General features: G+C 49.8%; 1 protein-coding gene across 1 annotated transcript in view; it reads right to left on the bottom strand.

Annotated features, from left to right (window-relative positions):
• Nucleotides 1-325: 325 nt before the first annotated feature.
• Nucleotides 326-16,817, bottom strand: part of SLC22A14 (solute carrier family 22 member 14) — a 28,718-nt gene continuing 12,226 nt past the window's right edge. Inside the window, exons 3-13 of the mRNA XM_026000800.2 lie at nt 11,503-12,018; nt 10,711-10,814; nt 10,340-10,494; nt 9,166-9,334; nt 4,645-4,765; nt 4,292-4,389; nt 3,824-4,038; nt 2,330-2,341; nt 1,991-2,135; nt 1,210-1,413; nt 326-533 (exon numbers count right to left, since the gene is read on the bottom strand). Of these exons, the coding sequence (XP_025856585.1) occupies nt 350-533; nt 1,210-1,413; nt 1,991-2,135; nt 2,330-2,341; nt 3,824-4,038; nt 4,292-4,389; nt 4,645-4,765; nt 9,166-9,334; nt 10,340-10,494; nt 10,711-10,814; nt 11,503-12,018 (1,923 nt within the window). The 3' untranslated portion in view covers nt 326-349. The remainder of the gene's footprint in view (nt 534-1,209; nt 1,414-1,990; nt 2,136-2,329; nt 2,342-3,823; nt 4,039-4,291; nt 4,390-4,644; nt 4,766-9,165; nt 9,335-10,339; nt 10,495-10,710; nt 10,815-11,502; nt 12,019-16,817) is intronic.

Raw genomic sequence — 16,817 nt, 5'->3', positions numbered from 1 at the left:
CCACCGCCCCCCTTCTATCCAGAGAGCTCCTCACCATGCCCAAGGTCAGCTAAGGATAGGAAGGACTCTAGGGAGACTGTTCGACCCACCCTCCTCCAGGCCTGGGTTTCTGGGCTCTCCAGACACAGTGAATTTTGACCTAGCCATCTCAAGTCCAACATGGCACCTTTATTGGAATGAATCACACACTAGGTCACCCAGGAGGGGCCATTTTTGGATCTCAAGGGCTGGCTTTGGAGCAGGACTGACCTGCCCCTCAGCTGGACTGGGCCTGGAATTCGTGGCCTGGAGTCCACAGCCCCATACCCAGCCACTCAGCTCCAACTCAGATCATCTGGGGGCCAGGCCCTCAGTTATTTAGTGGGTCTGTTTCCTCTCCTCTGCCCTGCAAAGACGCATCCTGCAAAGACACGTTGGAGAAGATGTCGAAGTCCGATTTCTGGATCATGGAATTGAGAATGGTGTTCTTTGTCACTTCGTCAGTCCCATCATCAACTACTGCTTCCTTGGTGAACAGTTCCTCAGCCATGTTCCTGAAGAAGCCATTTGAGAACAAGTCATGAGCTGCATCTTTAGGAGCTAACAAAAGCAGTAACTGCATTCCAGAGAGTGAGGCTTTTCCTTGCCTGACAGTCCCCAGCCAAGCTTTGTCATGCACTCATCAAGGACCCTCACCTCCAGGACTGGGCCTGTTCTAAATTCCCAACTGCACCCAGACCCTTCATGCTTCTGCATTTTTGGGGGTTATTCTTTCACATTTGCTGAGCACTTTTCATGTGCCAGACTTTGCACCAAGCTCTTTCTGTGGGCTTAATCCCGTCAAAAGCTCCACAACAGAGTCATGAGTCCAGTTGGAGTCCTCCTTGAGAAGCTGAGAGTTCAGGTAGGACAGGACAGGTACTCAGAGAGCTGTTCCCAGCCTGGCCGTGTGCTCTGGGCAGGAGAGCCCAGGGTATCTCCAGGGGCAGAACCCAGTCCAGACAGGTGGCCAGAGGGGGTTAAAGGAGAAAACCCAGCCCAGACTGGTCAGGACAGCCAAGAGGACAGAAGCTGGCAGAGGGCAGGCTACACATAGGAGATGTGTGGCAACATCCAAGAGAGCCGGGGAGACAGCTGTAGGCAGCCCTCGTGTCACAGGCCCATCTGGCAAATAGGCAGGGATGGACAGTGCCTGACTTACTCTCAGTGGCAAGGGCCTCACAAACCTACCTCATCTGCAGGGAGTAGTGCTCCAGGGTATCAGAGAGAGGCTGATCTTGCGTTTCTGGCAGCAGGGAGCAGAGAAACAAGGCCAGAAAGGCTGAGATGCAGCAGAGAAAGATGGGTAGGAAGGTGAGTTTCTGTTGGATGACCACCAGGGATGAGATGGCTCCAGCTGCCCAGGCCAGAGATACCAGCCCCAGACCTGTTGCCCTGGAAGGGGAGGTGAGAGTTCATCTAGGAGGCCTCCTGGGCCCAGAGGCTGGAGGAGGTAGGGTGGAAGCAGCAGCTCCCCAAACCTCACATGCTCCAGTCTCCAGCCTGTCCCGACTCACCAAGCACTGGTGGAGCATTTGGCTCTCCCGTGATTCAGGGCAGGCAGTCATTTCTTCAGGGGCCTACTTCATGGATCAGGAGCAGGGGAAGCGGGAGCCACCCTGGCCAGGCGCTCCTCCCGCCACCCCCCAACCCCAACCCCAGCTGCAGCTGGAGCCTCAGAGCAGCACAGACACACTCAGGCCCGCAGTGCAAGGCAGAGACTGCGATGAGACCTCTGGGTCCTGCCGTTTGCTGTCTGGCCTCCACTTGACTCTGCTGTCAGAAATAGGGCTAATGACAGCATTTGGGGGCACTTTTGTGAGGGTTAATGGGCTGATCCAGGGAAACCACTCTGCACGTGCCCATCACCAGGCGCATGGCCACTCTGAGTACTGTGTGCATCTGGTTCCCAGGCTGCGCCCCTGCCGCACCCTCACCCCGCCCCCACACCCCTGCCTGCCAGCCCACCTACCTGAGGACGGTGGGCAGGAGCTCTGCGGTGTAGATGAAGAACACTGAGGCCGAGGCCGCCAGGCTGAACTCTCCAAGCACAATCATCAAGACCATCATGGATTTCAGCTCTGTGGCCAGATAATGCGCAGCCCACCTGAGTCTGGGTTGGGGGACAAGGGACCCACCCATCTGCTCTCCCTCCATCTCTCCCAGAAGGCATCAGAACTGTCCTCCCTCACCACCTGGTCGGCTGGTCGGCAGACTCAGGCCCAGCCAGGCCAGAAGTTAGTACATCTGCATTGGGAGAGTTGCTAACCCCATGGCCCCTCAGCCCCCTTGCCTCTGCCTCCAGGCTCATTCCTGTCTTCCCCTACCCCATGGTCTGCTCATGGCCCTGCCACTGTCCCTCTTATCCTCTGCAAGGGGGACAGAAGCAGGGAAGTAAGTGTGCACAGGGGGCCAGAGGGTCCCAAGAGCCAGGATTCCCAACATTGGGCAGCCAGACACGCACATTGAGGGAAGAAAAGATCCAGGAAAGCCCATTCCTCAGACTTGGTGAAGCCCGGAGCAGGAACCCCTGCTCCCTGACTCAGAGCTGGAAGCTTGTAGCTGTTCCCTGATGAGCCTCTGCTGGCCCCTGCCCCTGCCCCACTCTGACCCCAGCTTTTCTTGGCTCTGGGATGAAACCCCAGATCTAGTTGTACTTATTGGGGGTTCTATTCTTAGTTTTTCTCACACTTTTGAGAGATTTTTTTTAAAAAATTTTTTATTTATTTATGATAGTCACAGAGAGAGAGAGGCAGAGACACAGGCGGAGGGAGAAGCAGGCTCCATGCACCGGGAGCCTGATATGGGATTCGATCCCGGGTCTCCAGGATCGCGCCCTGGGCCAAAGGCAGGCACCAAACCACTGCGCCACCCAGGGATCCCACTTTTGAGAGATTTAAACATTTCTGTTTGACTCAGTATAGGCCCACTTTTTACAAAAACTACCAAGCAACAGAAATTCAAGAATGCATTTGTTTCCCCATTTTGTGTTAGCCAGGCCACACTGCCAGCATCTGGGAGAGGAAGGGTCCCAGGCGAGATACACATAATTCCAGCCCTCAGAGAACAGGAGGGCTCCCCTGGAAGCAGACCCTGTACACAGCTTCCCCAGCCTGGCCCCAGCTGCTGAGGGGGCTCCTGTGGCTAGCAATTCTGAGCGAGCACTGACATCTTAATGTCTGTATCCTCAGCCTGCCCTGTGACCTGGGGCATAGTCATTGTTCTAGGACTCTTTGGAATTTTGAAAATATTGCTGTGCCTGCACACCCCCTTCTCTCCCCCCTCCCCCAGTTTCCCTGTCTGGTTCTGAGCTGATGGGTACTGTGCCCTCCTGGGAAGGACAGGCCTCCATGCAAGAATGTCCCTGAGAGCTTAGCCCCTGTTACACTCAGTCTTCAGTGGGCAAGTTATTTTTTCCTGGTGACATTCCAGGTAACAGGCATCTCCCAATCAGAGGCCACAGATGAGAGGCAGGGCCTAGGATACCAGTTGAAGGACTATCTGTGGGCATCCGCTCACATTCAACCATCAGATCTGACGTGGGCTGGAAGAAGGCCACCCAAGGATTAATCCTTCTGGATAGCACCCCCTCCTCTTCCAGGTTTCTGAGAGCTTCCAGAGCCCAGTCTTGGGATTTCCCCTTGGGCAGGGCAGTGCTCCAGTGTCTGACACCAGCTCGGGAGGGCAGTAGGGCTGGGGGTGCAGGAGGCAGACTCCTAGGGCGTACGTTGGTAGGACAGGGCAGGAGGAAGGGGTGTAAGGAAGCAGGAAGGCTGGGGGTTGCCGAGGGGAGGGTGAGCCGTACCTGGGGGGAGGATGAGGATAAGCAAGCACATAAGGGAGCCTTGGAAGAGAGTCACGATCAAGCTCCATTTCCTCCCTATCTGCTCAAGGAGAAAGATGCAACACAGCCGGGCGGGCACCTCCATGAGGCCAGGAACCACTTGTGTGAGGTTGATGTTCACACCAAAATCCTTCAACTTGAGGCTCATTGTAAAATAGCTGTAACCGACAGTAAACCTGAAATAGAGCAGGAGAGGGACACTCAGAGAGAGAGAGAGAGAGAGAGAGAGAGATAGAGAGAGAGAAATCAGACAGGCCAGGAATAAAGACAGAAGCAGAGACAAGAGGAGCAGTGTGGGAACAGGAGACGGAAATAAGCCCAGAGCTCTGGGCCTGTAGTCCAGCCAGTGTCCTCGGGCCTTGCCCGTCCCCTCAGCAGAGCTCTCCATGCTCTGCTTGCAGTCCCGGCCGGCCAATCCCAGGTACTTACCACACACAGCCCATCACCAAGGTCACCTTGCGGAGGTGCCTGTTGTTATAGAAGTCCAGGACTGAGGCCTTAGTCACCTTCTTTCCGGGCAGCTGCAGCTACAGGACGAGCAGGACCAGCCAGAGGCAAGACCACAACCCCAGCTTGCTCGCTGCCCCCACAGGACCTCAAGGCCCACCCAACCCCGCAGTGCCAGCCTGGCCCCTGGCAGGGTCAAGTTTTGCTGTCACCATTCTCCTCAAGCAGTGGCCTGGGGACACCCTCTGGGCAGAGGTCCCACCAGAAAGGACGAGCGAGGAAGAGGCTCCTCCTCACCCCTGCCCTGGCTCCAGTGCAGGACCGAGGCCTCTTACCTTGTCCAGCAGACTTAAGGGAATGGTCTTCTCGTTCACACTGGCCGCATAGCACAGCACCCGCTTGGCCGCCTCCAGCTTGCCTTTCAGCATCAGCCACCGCGGGGACTCGGGCAGCATCCTGCACGACCCACCCGCTCTTACTCATCCTCCTAAGATGCCCCAGAGGTCTCCAGCACGACCAGACGGGGAGGTGGGAGGCCTTGACGGTGACCGGTACCTGCAAGGCGCCCCTGCCCCTGCCTGGCAGCAGCCACTCCAGGCCGCCCAGGGTCTCCGCCGGCCTGGCTGCCCCTGGTCTGCAGCTGCTTCCCGCTCCCTCTTGGCGCTCTCTGCCTTGCCATCTCAGGGCACTCGGAGGGCACCACCCCCCATATCCACACACTCTCTAAGAGCCCCATTCTCAGGGTTGGCACTGCTCCTGTTTCCTCTCTGTGTCCTAACAGCCTGGAGACCAGCAGGACCGCAGGGCCGACCCCAGGGCTGACCCCCTGCCCGGTGGACAGCAGTCCCCTCTGTCCCCCTCCTCCCCAGCCACATTGCCACTGGCTTTGACCTTGGAGTAACTCTGGTCCCTCAGTTCTCGATTCTTCCTGGCTGTCAGAATCCACACAGGTGAACACTTAAAGAGCTTATTACAGCCAGGGATTGTGCCTGGGGCCCTTACTTATGAATCATCAGGTTTAATCCCTGCCCAACCCTGGACCTAGTATGATTATCCCCATTTTACTCCCAGACTCAGGGGGTCAGGGCTTGCCCAAGGTCACAGAGGCAGAGCTGGTACCGACCCCAGTGCCCTGATCAGGCACTCTTTATAAACTATGCCATTGTCCCCTGCTGACTTCTTGCACACCCACCCCCTGCCCAATCCAGGCCTGGCCTAAAGTCCATGGCCAGCCTTGTAAACATGTGCCCCTGACATGAGAGGCAACTTCATTTTCTCTGCCTGTCTCTGCTCCTGCCCTTCGCGGCAGGGGGATGGGGGGATGCAGGGGGGAAGCAGACTCCCTGCCATCCTTCTCCATGGTAAGGCTGGGGAACTCTCCTAAAGAAAGCCACCCAACTGGGGCTTTTTCAAAAAGAGAAGATATTGAGCATGTGCCCACTCTAAACTAGAGGAAAGAGAAAGGAGATCAAAAAAGAGAGCAATGGAAGAAAGATTTAACAAAAATACACACAGCCCAGCAGAAGATGGAGGCAGGCTGGTGGCCACACGGCAAGGCATGGTATGTAACACTCCAGTCCTTAGATATGGGACTCCAGTTCCCTCTGTAGTTTGCTCCCAGAGCCTAGGGGAGGTCGAGGACAAACCAGGGGAGCCAAGTGGAAGTCCTCATGATGATGACAAGAGCCCCTCCTCCCAGCCCCACTTAGGAACAAAACAACCTGAGCCAGGCAGCTCCCTGACTTGAGGATCCCTCAAAGAAAAGGCTACCTGCCATCTGGTCACCTGATAGTAGTGGTTCGCAAAGTGGTCATCGGATCAGCAGCATCAGCATCACCTGGGAGCTTGTTAGAAATACAGATTCTGCTCTACTCCCAGTCCTGCTGACTGAGAATCTCTGAGCGCAGGGCCTAGTCATTGATGTTTTCACCAGCCCCCATGTGACTGATTCTGCTGCTCAAAGAAATCTGAGATTCATTGCCCTACAGGATAACCAGCCAGTCAGCTTCTATTCAGTTTCCCACTAGTGTCTTAGTGACTTAGGGATGGAGGGATGCTCTTAGAGATGAAGGGTGACCAAAAAAAATCACCCAATAGTGGAAAACAAAATAAAGCAAGCAAACAAACAAACCAAACCCTCCTAGTGAAAAAGGGTCCAAAGTAATCAAGCAGGGAAAAAAAAAAAAAAAAATTACCCCAGAGGACACAAGTAATGTAGGGAACAAGAGGGGGGGGAAAAAAAACTCTAACTTGTAGCCAAAATATTTGAGAATGCTTTTTTGCAATTTTATTGAACTTCTATACTAGAATTTCAAATGCTATTGAGAAAATAATAAAATCAGAGAATGAGGAAAAGCAGTGTAAGTGAACAGGACACGGAAATTTTGTCTCGGAATTTCAGCTGATGTCCCAAGGCTAGTAGCAATGACTGGTAACCTCACATTCTAAAGAGGGTTGTTACCACATTCAGGATAGGACCCACTAAAAACCAAAAGCCAAACAAAACAAAACAAAACAAAAAACATCCCAGCGGCCACCTCCTGCAACCATCCAGAGAGGCTAGAAATTTCCATTTTGTGGTAGTGAGACTGTCTTCTCCTCCCCAGGTTGCTCTCATCTATTCAAACCTGATTAAGGAGAAGGTCTTTGAGACAGAGAGTCTGCCCTCCCATTCTGCCTGGAGCTTACTGATTCAGAAACAAGGGGGTTGCCCTGTACTCCAGACAGTCATCTACGGGGAGAGTTAACTCAAATCCCCTCAAGTTGGAGGACCTATGCAAACCCAGAGATGGGGGGACCTCTCTCCCCAGCGTATGACCCGGCAGTAAGTTTGTGGGAGCCACCACAATGGCAGCCTGGGGGATGGGGATGATGAGAGTCTTTTTGGCCAAGTGGACCCTACTATCTTGAAATCACCCCACATGCTAGGGCAAGGAGACCTCTGCAGAGAGAGCCTATGGGGTGAACTGCTGGAGACAGCCTGGAGCATTAGAAAACACCAAGTGGACCCCTGAAGACCCACACATGGGCCCCAGAGGATCCTTCAGAAGACACCGACCCCCATGACAGCGTGGCACACTTGTCTCTTTTCTCTGATGCCCTACCTCCTGCCTAGGACCTGGAAGATCAGAGCAGGTAGACAGAGGAGGAAGGGCAAAGATCAGAACACTAGCCTGACCCAGTTAGCCACCAGGGAGAAGCTGTGAACTGGATGTAAGATCAAGTTTAAAATTGGACTGGATTGGATTTTTTAATCCCTGAAAGTGAGTCCGAATTACAAAAATGAGACTTCTCTTTCAATTAAGAATGGCTATAAAGAGGGGTGCCTGGGTGGCTCAGTCAGTTAAACATCTGACTCTTGATTTCAGCTCAGGTCATGATCTTGGGGTCCTGGGATCAAACCCTGCATCGAGCTCAGCACACAGTCTGCTTGAGATTCTCTCTCTCCCCCTCCTCCCACTTGTTTGCTCTCTCTCTCTCTCTCTCTCTCTCAAATAAATAAATAAATAAATACAATCTTTTTGGGGAAAAAAAGAATGACTGTAAAGAGATGGAACCTGCCCAAGATACTGACAAGTGTCAGGGAAGGAACATCTGACAGGACAATTCTGCAGAAAAATGTGCCCCATTCAATGAGCCGTCTACTCACAGAATGTAGAACTATGTAGGCATCTACCAGAAGAAAGAGCTAAGAGTCCACAGAGTGATGGCTTTTAGGGAAGGAACTGGGGGCTGAGGGGAGCTGAAATTGTTGACTTATTTTTCACCACAGACCTTTTGCTATTCCTTACTTTAACAACATGCATCTATTGCTTTTAAAAACTTTTTAAGGTTAAGCCATGAAATGCCATTTCCTAGCTACATGGCAGAGTCATGCCACCTGGCATCAGGGAGCCCCCGGTACACACTTGGGAATGTCGACGACCGTCAAGGTGGTCCCCAGCTTTGGAATTTGGAAGGTCTCCAAGCCACCTATGTGCCCTCACTTCTTAAAGGGTAACCCCACCTCTTACAATCCATGTTGTGTATGGCGGCGCAGTGGGGAAAATTCAGAGGCTCTGGAGCCACAGAGGCTGAGCCAAATCCCAGGTCTGCCACTCTGTAGCTGTGTGGCCTTGGGCAAGTTATTTTGGTCTTCTGAAGCTTCAGTTCTCCCCTCATCCTCACCCCTTCAGCCCCCATGACATGAAAATCACATCCTTCTCTCAGGGTTGTAAAGATTAAGTGTGATGTCAAGGTGAAACCTGATCCCTTCTCCACACAGAACTGCCTGCCCCTTAACGGGGTGATTTCTGTCTCTTCTTCTCACTACCTTCTCTTCCCTCTCTCCCATCACCTGTCTTTTCCTAGCTTTGGGGTCTCAGGTTCCTGTCTGTGACCCCCCCCCAATTCAGAACACCACACAGCTTTCCCTGACTGCCTTTGCTGCCCAATCACGTTATTACTTCCCCTTGCCCACCTCAGCTCAGCATGGTGAAAGAGTCATCTTCTAGAAGGCTCCATTTTCAGCCTCTCCTCTTTCCTCACTCCCCTGGACTCCACTGCAGCCACCTCAAGGTCAACAAGGCCAGTTGACTCTTCCCCAGCATCACCTTTCTTGCCTTCAGCCCTGACTCTACCTTTCAACACCTTGCCTTCTGACTTTTCTGACTACTTTTTTGACATCTCTTCAAGTGTCTCCTCTGATGGGGATTAATGCTACGGTTCCAGAGGCTCTGCCCTGGGCTCTTTCTCATTTCATCCACATGCACTTTCTCCAAGTGAAAATTCCACCCACTCCACCCCTTCCAGGACCCTCCAGACTCCTCAGCATCCAGCCCATCAGACTCATCACTGCACACACCCTGTTTGCTCACCAGATGTAGGAGATGAGGGGGAACACGGGTGCCCCACCCACCAGAAACAGTAGCCGCCAGTGGGGAAGGATGTAGGCAAGTCCTGTCAAGAACATGACTCCCATAGAGAAAAAGCAGTGTTCCAGGATGATGGCGTGGGCCCGGTGCTGACCTACGAGCCACTCGGTGGCTGTGCAGAGGCCAAGAGGACAAAATCATGGTCAGCTTAGGATCCCCGGGGCTACCCTGCCACCCAGCCTTCTGAGATGCCCCACCCCAGCTTAGGACAGTTCAGCCTGGGTGAAGGTGCTTTTGCCCTAGGTTGACTTCTAAGCCAAGCAGAGTGCCTCTGGAACCCCAAGATATGCCTGAGGCCCATTGCCCGACCTCCCAACCATATGTATAGCCTCCAGTCCCTTCTCCACATGTCTGCTCCCTCTCAACACCTCTCGCCTGACCATGGGTCTCTCTTGCAGAGATGGCCCATTTTTGGGCACAACTCCTCACATGTATCCTAACACATGGGGAGGCAGGGAGTCTGGGCCCCCATCTGTGTTTTTGGTGCCTCAGTGCTTTGGCTACCTAGGCCTAGGGCTCCATTGGAGAAGCCAGTTCCCTCCGACAAGCTCCAACAAGAAGTCTCTTGTCAGGGAACTCTAAGCTCACCAGGCCACAGAGGCTGAAAGCTGAATGAGTGCATGGGCACTTAGGGCTTTTGCATCCCACAGGCCTGGGATGAAATCCCAGCTCTTCCCTGTAACTGTTGTGTGGCCCTGAGCAAAGTGGTTAAACTTCGTGAGGCTCAAGTATCCTTCTCTGCTAAAGGGACAATAGAAGAGTACCTCCCGAAGACGGTGCTGTCACGAGGAAATGAGACTGTGTGTGTATATATATATATATTTAAGAGCAGCCAGGCCTTCTGAAGGGCTCAATGCATATAAGCCATGTGGGGGAACGGGGGTGGGGGGGTGGTCCTCAAGAGGAGAATGTGTAGAGTACAAGGGGGCTAGGATGGAAGATGAGGGGAGAAGGGCAGTCTGAGCAGATTCTCCAGCATCTCCAGGGCCCTGGGAGCGGAGGCTCCTCCCTCCGCGGCCGGCTTCAGACGGGGCTGCAACTCTACCAGCCCAGGGGGCTCCCCGTGGGTGGGCGCCACCCCTGCCCCACACCTGTGCCCGCGCGCCCGCGGCCTCACCCAAGCACACGCTGCTGATGGCGTAGCACACCAAAGCCTGGGACACGACGAAGCGGAAGAGCAGGTACTGGTGAAAGGTGTTGACAAAGGCTGCGCCGAAGCCGAAGATGATCAGCCCCAGCAGCGACATCAGGATGGTGGGGTAGCGGCCCAGCCTGTGGGGTCCAAGTGAGGCTGCGCCAAGGGCGCCCACCGACCGCAGTGTCTGCCCAGCCCGGTCCTGGGGCGGTCCTGGGCCGTCCAGAGGCCTCCATAGTGTCGCTGCCCGCCCCCCCCCCCCCACCGCCCCCCAGTTTGAGGCTCTAGCTCTGAAGGCCCGCGAGGAGGAGCCAGGGGCTTCCAGGGACTAGAGGGAACTCCGGGACACTTACTTGTCACTTACAAACCCAAAGATGAGAGACCCTATTAGGAGGCCCGCCAGGAACATGGTCTGCACGCCTTCCATGTTCGACTCCTTGCCACACACCAAGTCAAACTGGGGGTTTTACACGGGATTGGCTACAGGCCTCCACCCAGGGTCAGCCTCTGGGTCCAGACACTGAGCCTACACCCCTGCCCCACCCCCTCAGGGTAGACCTTTAGGCAGAAGGGGCCTGGATAGGAAGCTAACTGCCGTGCAAAATGCCTCAGCTGTGACCTCTGCAACCCATCCTGCGTCTGGCAGACCCTGGGAATGAGGCCTGGAGAGAAGGGACCAGAGGCACAGGCCAAAATAGGGAATAGGTGGAGAGCACAGGCTGGAATCACTGAAGACCCTTTCCCAAATACGGATGTTGGGCCCCAGCCTAGAGATTCAAATTGGGCAGGTCTGTGCTGTGAAGGGCCCAGGTTACAGTTCTAGTTGAGAAACCCTGTAAGAGGTACCTGATCCAAGCCGCTTCTTTCCCTATTTTCTATCTTGTGAGAGTTCAGAGGGCAAAGCCACAACTACAGAGCAATTCCCTGGACAGATGGTAGAGCCTTTGCCTCTACACCCAAATCTATTCTAGCTTCCTGGCTAAGACAGGGGAGGCCAGGCCTAGACAGTTTCTGCCCTGGCTCTGCCTCTGCAAGGTCACCTTGAACAATTGTTCCCCTCCCGGAGCCTCAGTATTGCCACCTGTTCGGTGAGGGCACATCTCTGGGCTGTGGGGTAGCTATAAACAACTCAGGAGAATGCACACCTCATTGACGAGTGATCGCTTCTTGGTCTCAGGATAGATCCACCCATCTTGGCATGACACTGTGTAATTGAGGCCAAACTGGATAATAGAATCCAGATCCCAGGCCACGGGCAAGTACATGAGACATGTCTGGAAACTGCCATTGGGTTCTCGGGGCAGGGTCAGATTCAACTGCTCAGCCTCTGACAGGTTGGGGTCGATTGCCAGTATCCAGCTGGTATTGCAATAAGGCTTCTGTGCTGTGAACATGAAGATGTCAGCAAACATGAAGAAGGCCAGCAGGATGTTGGGGATGAAGGTGAGGACCACCAGCCTCCGCTGAAATGTGCCAAACTCCCCCAACACATGCAGGATACTGGCAAACTTGTCATCCTGCTGAGCTTCCATTGCCCTCAATCTGCGTAACAGCATCTCCAGAGATGGGGAATGGAAGTGTTTTGGTACCTCAAGCTGGTTCGAGGTCTCGGAAGGATGGTGGTGTCTTTGCTTTACCTTGCAGTTGTTTTCTGTCGCCAACTATTGAAAGAAACGACACAGCTCAGACTCTGCTGACACCACTTCCCAGACGTCACAGATGGGCATGGCAGCCACTAGTCAGAAATTTGGATTCTTGCCTTGATGTTCTCTGTGGTTCTCTCCTTTGTTTATGAAGTTTCTTAGTTAACATAATCTGTTCCCCATGGGCCCCACCCATCCCTAATTTTCGGTGCACTTAAGATTTTTTAAATGTTTTAGAAAAATGCTATGTTTCCGTTGTCATGAATAAGTTCTGAGGAGCTTTGTCTTCCACAGCTTCCCCACAACTGAAAATCTGGTTACACAGATAAGCAGGCACTGCCAGTCTTGCAAAAGGTAAGAGAGAATCTCCAGGGAAAATTTCTCCAAGAAAACAAACACCCCACCACCACCACCACCAAATATCTGGATCAGGAGTAGCCAGAAAACTGAGGCCAAGATGGGTGGGTGACCACAGAAGTGGGGAACCAGGCCTGGAGCACCAAAATGGTAGAGGGGTGTAGAGCAACACAGAGCCTAACTGGAAAGGCAGGTAAGGGGGAGGAGGGGAGGAAGAAAGCGATACTGGCTGTAAGGATATGAAGCAGGTCAAGCAAAGGGTTTAAAATGAAAGGTTTCTGAAAGTCCTAAGAAGGCAATCCATTCTGAGTCAATAGAAACAAAGACAGCTCCTGACTGCAGATGTTGGAACTGTCAGATACAGAGTATAGAACCACTATCATATAAACTTCTCAAAGACATCAAAGTTGTAATTACAAAATGAACTCACAACAAGAATAGGCAAAAAAGACATTTTTTAGAGGGAAGACACTGAACTTCTAGAAGAAATGGAAACACTGGGGAACCTAGGTGGCTCATTCAGTTGAGTGACTGACTCTTGGTTTTAGCTCAGGTCATGATCTCAGGGTTATGAGACTGAGCCTTGTGCCGGGCTCTGTGCTTAGTGTGGAGTCTGCTTGGAACTCTCTCCCCCTCGCCCCTGTTCTCTCCCTCTTTCTAAAATAAACAAATACATATTTAAAAAAAATAGAAACACTAAAAGGAAAAAAATATTAATCAGATTTGACACAGAGAATTACCAAACTGGAACACATAGCAGGAATGTGAAAGAGGCAGAGACTCTGGAGATATAAGGTTTACCATGCATCCTCCAACTGGAAGAGAAATGGAGAAATGGAGAAGCAAGATTTAAAGGGATAAAAACAAAGCATTTTCTAAAACTTGGAAAACATGAATCCACAGACTCAGGAAGCAGCATATCCCAAGCAGTATCAATAAAAAAGAAACCCATGGCTACACACATTGTAATAAAGCTGCAGCACATCAGGGACAAAGATCTTCAAAAACATCTAGAAGACAGATCACTGACAAACAAGTGGTGTTCACACTCTTCTGTAAAGAAACAGAAGTTGAGAAGCAACAAGGAAATCAGAAAGAGTGAAAGTCTTTAGAAAAAGACAATAATAGCCAATCTAGAATTGTTGACTCAGCAAAATTATCTGTCGAGAACTAGGGTAAAATAAAGATAGTTATAGCTAGTCAAAAATTAGGGAGCATTCATGTAAGAGATCTGATTAAATGGAGTTTCTAAAGAATAAGAAGGAGGAAAAGTATCTCAGGAGGACAACCTCAGATGCAATAATGAGCAATCAAAAATGGTAAACATGTAAGTAAACTCAACTATTGATTGTATTAAATAATAAAAATCCTGTCCATTTGTGGAAAATAATAAAGATAAAATGATGGGCAACAATAATATCTGTCAGGAGGGGGACAATCTAAGCCAAAGTGTTGCTCAGAAACTCTTCTATTGGGGCATCTGGGTGGCGCAGTCAGTAAAGCGTCTGCCTAGAGCTCAGATCGAGATCCCAGGGTCCTGGGATTGAGACCCACATCAGGCACTCTGACCAGCAGGGAGCCTGCTTCCCCCTCTCCCTCTGCCTGCTGCTCCCCCTGCTTGTGCTCTCTCTTTCTCTGTTAAATAAATAAATAAAGTCTTTAAAAAAGAACCCTTTCTTTCTATTATTTGGGGTGTATGACAGAGAAGGTACACTTGCATGATAGCATTTTAAGGACAACCATTCCAGTTGTCCAGTTCCATTCTCTACTATTAGAGAATAGTAGTGGGAAAACATAGACTGAAGGTAAAAACAAATACAAACCTTCAATCCAAAAGAAGCTAAGAGAAAAAATGAGAAGAAACAGAAAAAAGCAGATGACAATAATTGAGATTGGAGAAATGAGACACAGTATATTGATTATCACTAGTAAAAAGAGATGGTTGGATTGAGCCTTTTAATGATTGATTGATTTAGAGAGCAGGAGGAGGGGCAGACATAGAGGGAGAATCTCAAGCATGCTCCCCACGAGTGCAGAGCATGATGTGGGGCTCCATCTCATAATCCTGAGATTATGATTTGAGCTGAAACCATGAGTTGGACACTTAACCAACTAAGCCACCCAGGTGCCCCACGTATTAAGCCTTTTAAAAGTTAAATTCATATATAGGGGCACCTGGGTGGCTCAGTCGGTTAAGCAGCTGCCCTTGGCTCAGGTCATGATCCTAGGGTCCTGGGATCCAGTTCCACATTGGGCTACTTGCTCCGAAGGGAGTCTGCTTGACCCTTTCTCCCTCTGCCCCTCCCCCTGCTCATGCTCTCTCTCTCTCAATTGAATAAATAAAATCTTTTAAAAAAGTTCTATTAGGCAAACACTCATCAAAGGAAAGCTTTTTTTAGCCATATTACTACTAGACAAAATAAAAAGATAAAGTATCATTCAGAATAAAGAGATTCATTATTTAAAGATAAAAGTTCAAGCACCTGGGTGGCTCAGTCGGTTAAGCATTTGCCTTCACCTCAGGTCATGGTCCCAAGGTCCTGGGATGGAGGTCCCCATTGGGCTCCCTGCTTAGCAAGGAGTCTGCTTCTCCCTCTGTCCCTCACCTCACTTGTTCTCTCCCTTTCTTGCTTTCTCTAAATAAATAAATAAATAAATAAATAAATAAATAAATAAATAAATAAAATCTTTATTAAAAAAAGATAAAAATTCAGACACTAAAAATGTTAATTTTAAATATATATGAAGCTAAAACAAATGTATTCAAATATATAAAACAATAATGGGTACAACTAATAGGAGAAATTGACAGCTCCAATTTCATAATGAGAAATTTTAGTGCATCTTTTCCAAGAGGTCAAATATACAAAAACTTAGCAAAGATAAAATTATTTGAATAACACAATTAACAAGCTTTTTCTAATTACCCTTTGTAAAATTCTGCATCCAACACTAGAGAATACACATTTTTCTCATGCCTAGTTAGAGCGCTGGTAAAACTTCATCACATACCAGGCAATAATGCAAGCCTCAACAAATTTCAAAGAATAGTCAGAAATTACCTTCTGACTCCCATGCAATTAAATTAGAAGTTGCTAACAGACGGCTTGATTTGTAATTCTTGTGAATTTTTCATGTATTTGTAATACAGTTATAGTTATTTGTCACAGTCTGCTTTCTGTCCTGAGATCTTTTGGTCTCCTAAATGATTTTTTAAAATGTTTGTATGTTAAAGTTTACTCTTTGCTTTGTAAAGTCCTAAGGGTTTTGACAAATGCATAGGGTTGTGTATCCACTAGGACACCAGAGAATATCATACAAGAATTTCACTGCCCTAAAAAAGTTTCCTGTGTTCCACTTATTAAATCCTTCTCCCTCCTCTCACACCCCTGGCAACCCCTGGTCTTTTTACTATATATCTTACCTTTTCTAGAATGTTATATAGCTGGAATTATACAGTGTATAGCTTTTCAGACTGGCTCCTTTCACTTAACAATATGCTAGGGTATTCCATAATTTTTCTTGGCTTGATAGCTCTTCAATCACTGAATAATATTCTACTGTATTCACTTTCCACAGGTTCCCCATTCACCAACTGGAGAACATCTTGGTCTTTTCCAGTGTTTGGCAATTATGAATAAAGCTGCTAAACATTTGCATGCAGGTTTTTTGTGTAAACATAGTTTTTTAATCCTTTGGGTAAATACCTAAGAACAAAGGTGCTAGATCACATGGTAAAACTATGTTTAGCTTTGTAAGGAACTGTCAAACTATCTTCCAAAGTGGCAAGCTGTACCATTTTCCAGTCCCATCAGCAATGAGTGAAAAGGCTTGTTTGCGTGCATCTTTACCAGCATTGGTGTTGTCACTTTATTGGATTTTAGTCATTTTTTAAAAAAGATAAATTTATTTATTTATTTATTTATTTTAATTTTTATTTATTTATGATAGTCACAGAGAGAGAGAGAGAGGCAGAGACATAGGCAGAGGGAGAAGCAGGCTCCATGCACCGGGAGCCCGATGTGGGATTCGATCCCGGGTCTCCAGGATCGCGCCCTGGGCCAAAGGCAAGCGCCAAACCACTGCGCCACCCAGGGATCCCCTATTTATTTATTTTAGAGCAAGAATGAGTGAGAGAATGCATAAGCAGTGGAGAGGGGTAGAGGGACAGGGAGAAGCAACCTCCCTGCTGAAGAGGGAGTCCAATGTGGGATCGATCCCAGGACCCCAGGATCATGCCCTGAGTTGAAAGCAGATGCTCAACCACTTAGCTACTCAGGCATCCCTCTTGCTGTAATTTTTATTGAGATTTGTATTGAACCTATAGGTCAGGTTGGGAGCAATTGACATCTTAATAATAATATTGGGTCTTCTAATCCATGAATGTGGAATATATATATATATCTATATTTATATCTTTAAGTCTTATAAATATACATATTTATTTAAGATTAAAAAAA

The sequence above is a fragment of the Vulpes vulpes genome, chromosome 11 (assembly GCF_048418805.1).
Source record: "Vulpes vulpes isolate BD-2025 chromosome 11, VulVul3, whole genome shotgun sequence".
Lineage (NCBI taxonomy): Eukaryota > Metazoa > Chordata > Mammalia > Carnivora > Canidae > Vulpes > Vulpes vulpes.
Note: the sequence above shows the minus strand (reverse complement) of the source record. Positions and strands in the feature narration are given on the sequence as shown.